At 52.1% G+C, this 897-nt stretch overlaps 1 protein-coding gene across 1 annotated transcript in view; it reads left to right on the top strand.

The window, feature by feature from the left end:
* Positions 1-897, top strand: part of LOC107684577 (ornithine aminotransferase, mitochondrial-like) — a 24,780-nt gene that overhangs the window by 19,710 nt on the left and 4,173 nt on the right. Inside the window, exons 6-8 of the mRNA XM_016480869.1 lie at positions 54-176; positions 289-417; positions 512-625. Of these exons, the coding sequence (XP_016336355.1) occupies positions 54-176; positions 289-417; positions 512-625 (366 nt within the window). The remainder of the gene's footprint in view (positions 1-53; positions 177-288; positions 418-511; positions 626-897) is intronic.

Genomic DNA, 897 nt, shown 5'->3' with positions numbered 1-897 from the left:
TGTGCGTGTGTGTGTGTGTGTGTGTGTGTGTGTGTGTGTGTGTGTGTGTGCAGAAAGCGCTGCAGGATCCAAACGTGGCAGCGTTCATGGTGGAGCCCATCCAAGGTGAAGCAGGTGTAGTCGTTCCTGATCCTGGTTACCTCACGAAAGTCCGTGAGCTTTGTACCAAACACAATGTGAGTACACACTCACACACACACACACACACATCAGCCATTTGCTCTCATGTGTGTGTTAATCAGACAAACACTGACTGTGTGTGTGCGTGCGTGCGTGCATGTGCTGCAGGTTCTGTTCATTGCTGATGAGGTGCAGACCGGTCTGGCCCGTACTGGACGGCGTCTGGCTGTGGACCACGAGGCGGTGAGGCCGGATATGGTGATTCTGGGTAAAGCGCTGTCAGGAGGAGTATATCCTGTGAGTCTCTCACACACACACTCACACACACACACACACACACTGTTGACTGAAGAACACACACATGTTTACTGATGATCTGTGTGTGTCTCAGGTCTCTGCTGTTCTGTGTGATGATGAGGTGATGCTGACCATTAAACCTGGAGAACACGGATCCACGTATGGAGGAAACCCTCTGGCCTGCCGCGTCGCCATCGCTGCTCTGGAGGTGTGTGTGTATGTGTGTATGTGAGAGAGAGAGAGAGAGTGTGAGAGAGAGAGAGAGCGAGAGTATGTGTGTGTGAGAGAGAGAGAGTGTGTGTATTATCGTATATGTGTCTGTGTGTGTGAGAGTGTGTCTGTGTGTGTGAGAGTGTGTCTGTGTGTGTGAGAGAGGGTGTCTGTGTGTGTCTGTGTGTGTGAGTGTGAGTGTGTGTGAGTGCGTGTGAGTGCGTGTGTGCGTGTGTGTGCGTGTGTATGCGTGTGTGTGTGCGTGGGTGT

This window comes from Sinocyclocheilus anshuiensis, unplaced genomic scaffold, assembly GCF_001515605.1.
Source record: "Sinocyclocheilus anshuiensis isolate Anshui unplaced genomic scaffold, SAMN03320099.WGS_v1.1 scaffold401, whole genome shotgun sequence".
NCBI classification, from domain to species: Eukaryota; Metazoa; Chordata; class Actinopteri; order Cypriniformes; family Cyprinidae; genus Sinocyclocheilus; species Sinocyclocheilus anshuiensis.
Note: the sequence above shows the minus strand (reverse complement) of the source record. Positions and strands in the feature narration are given on the sequence as shown.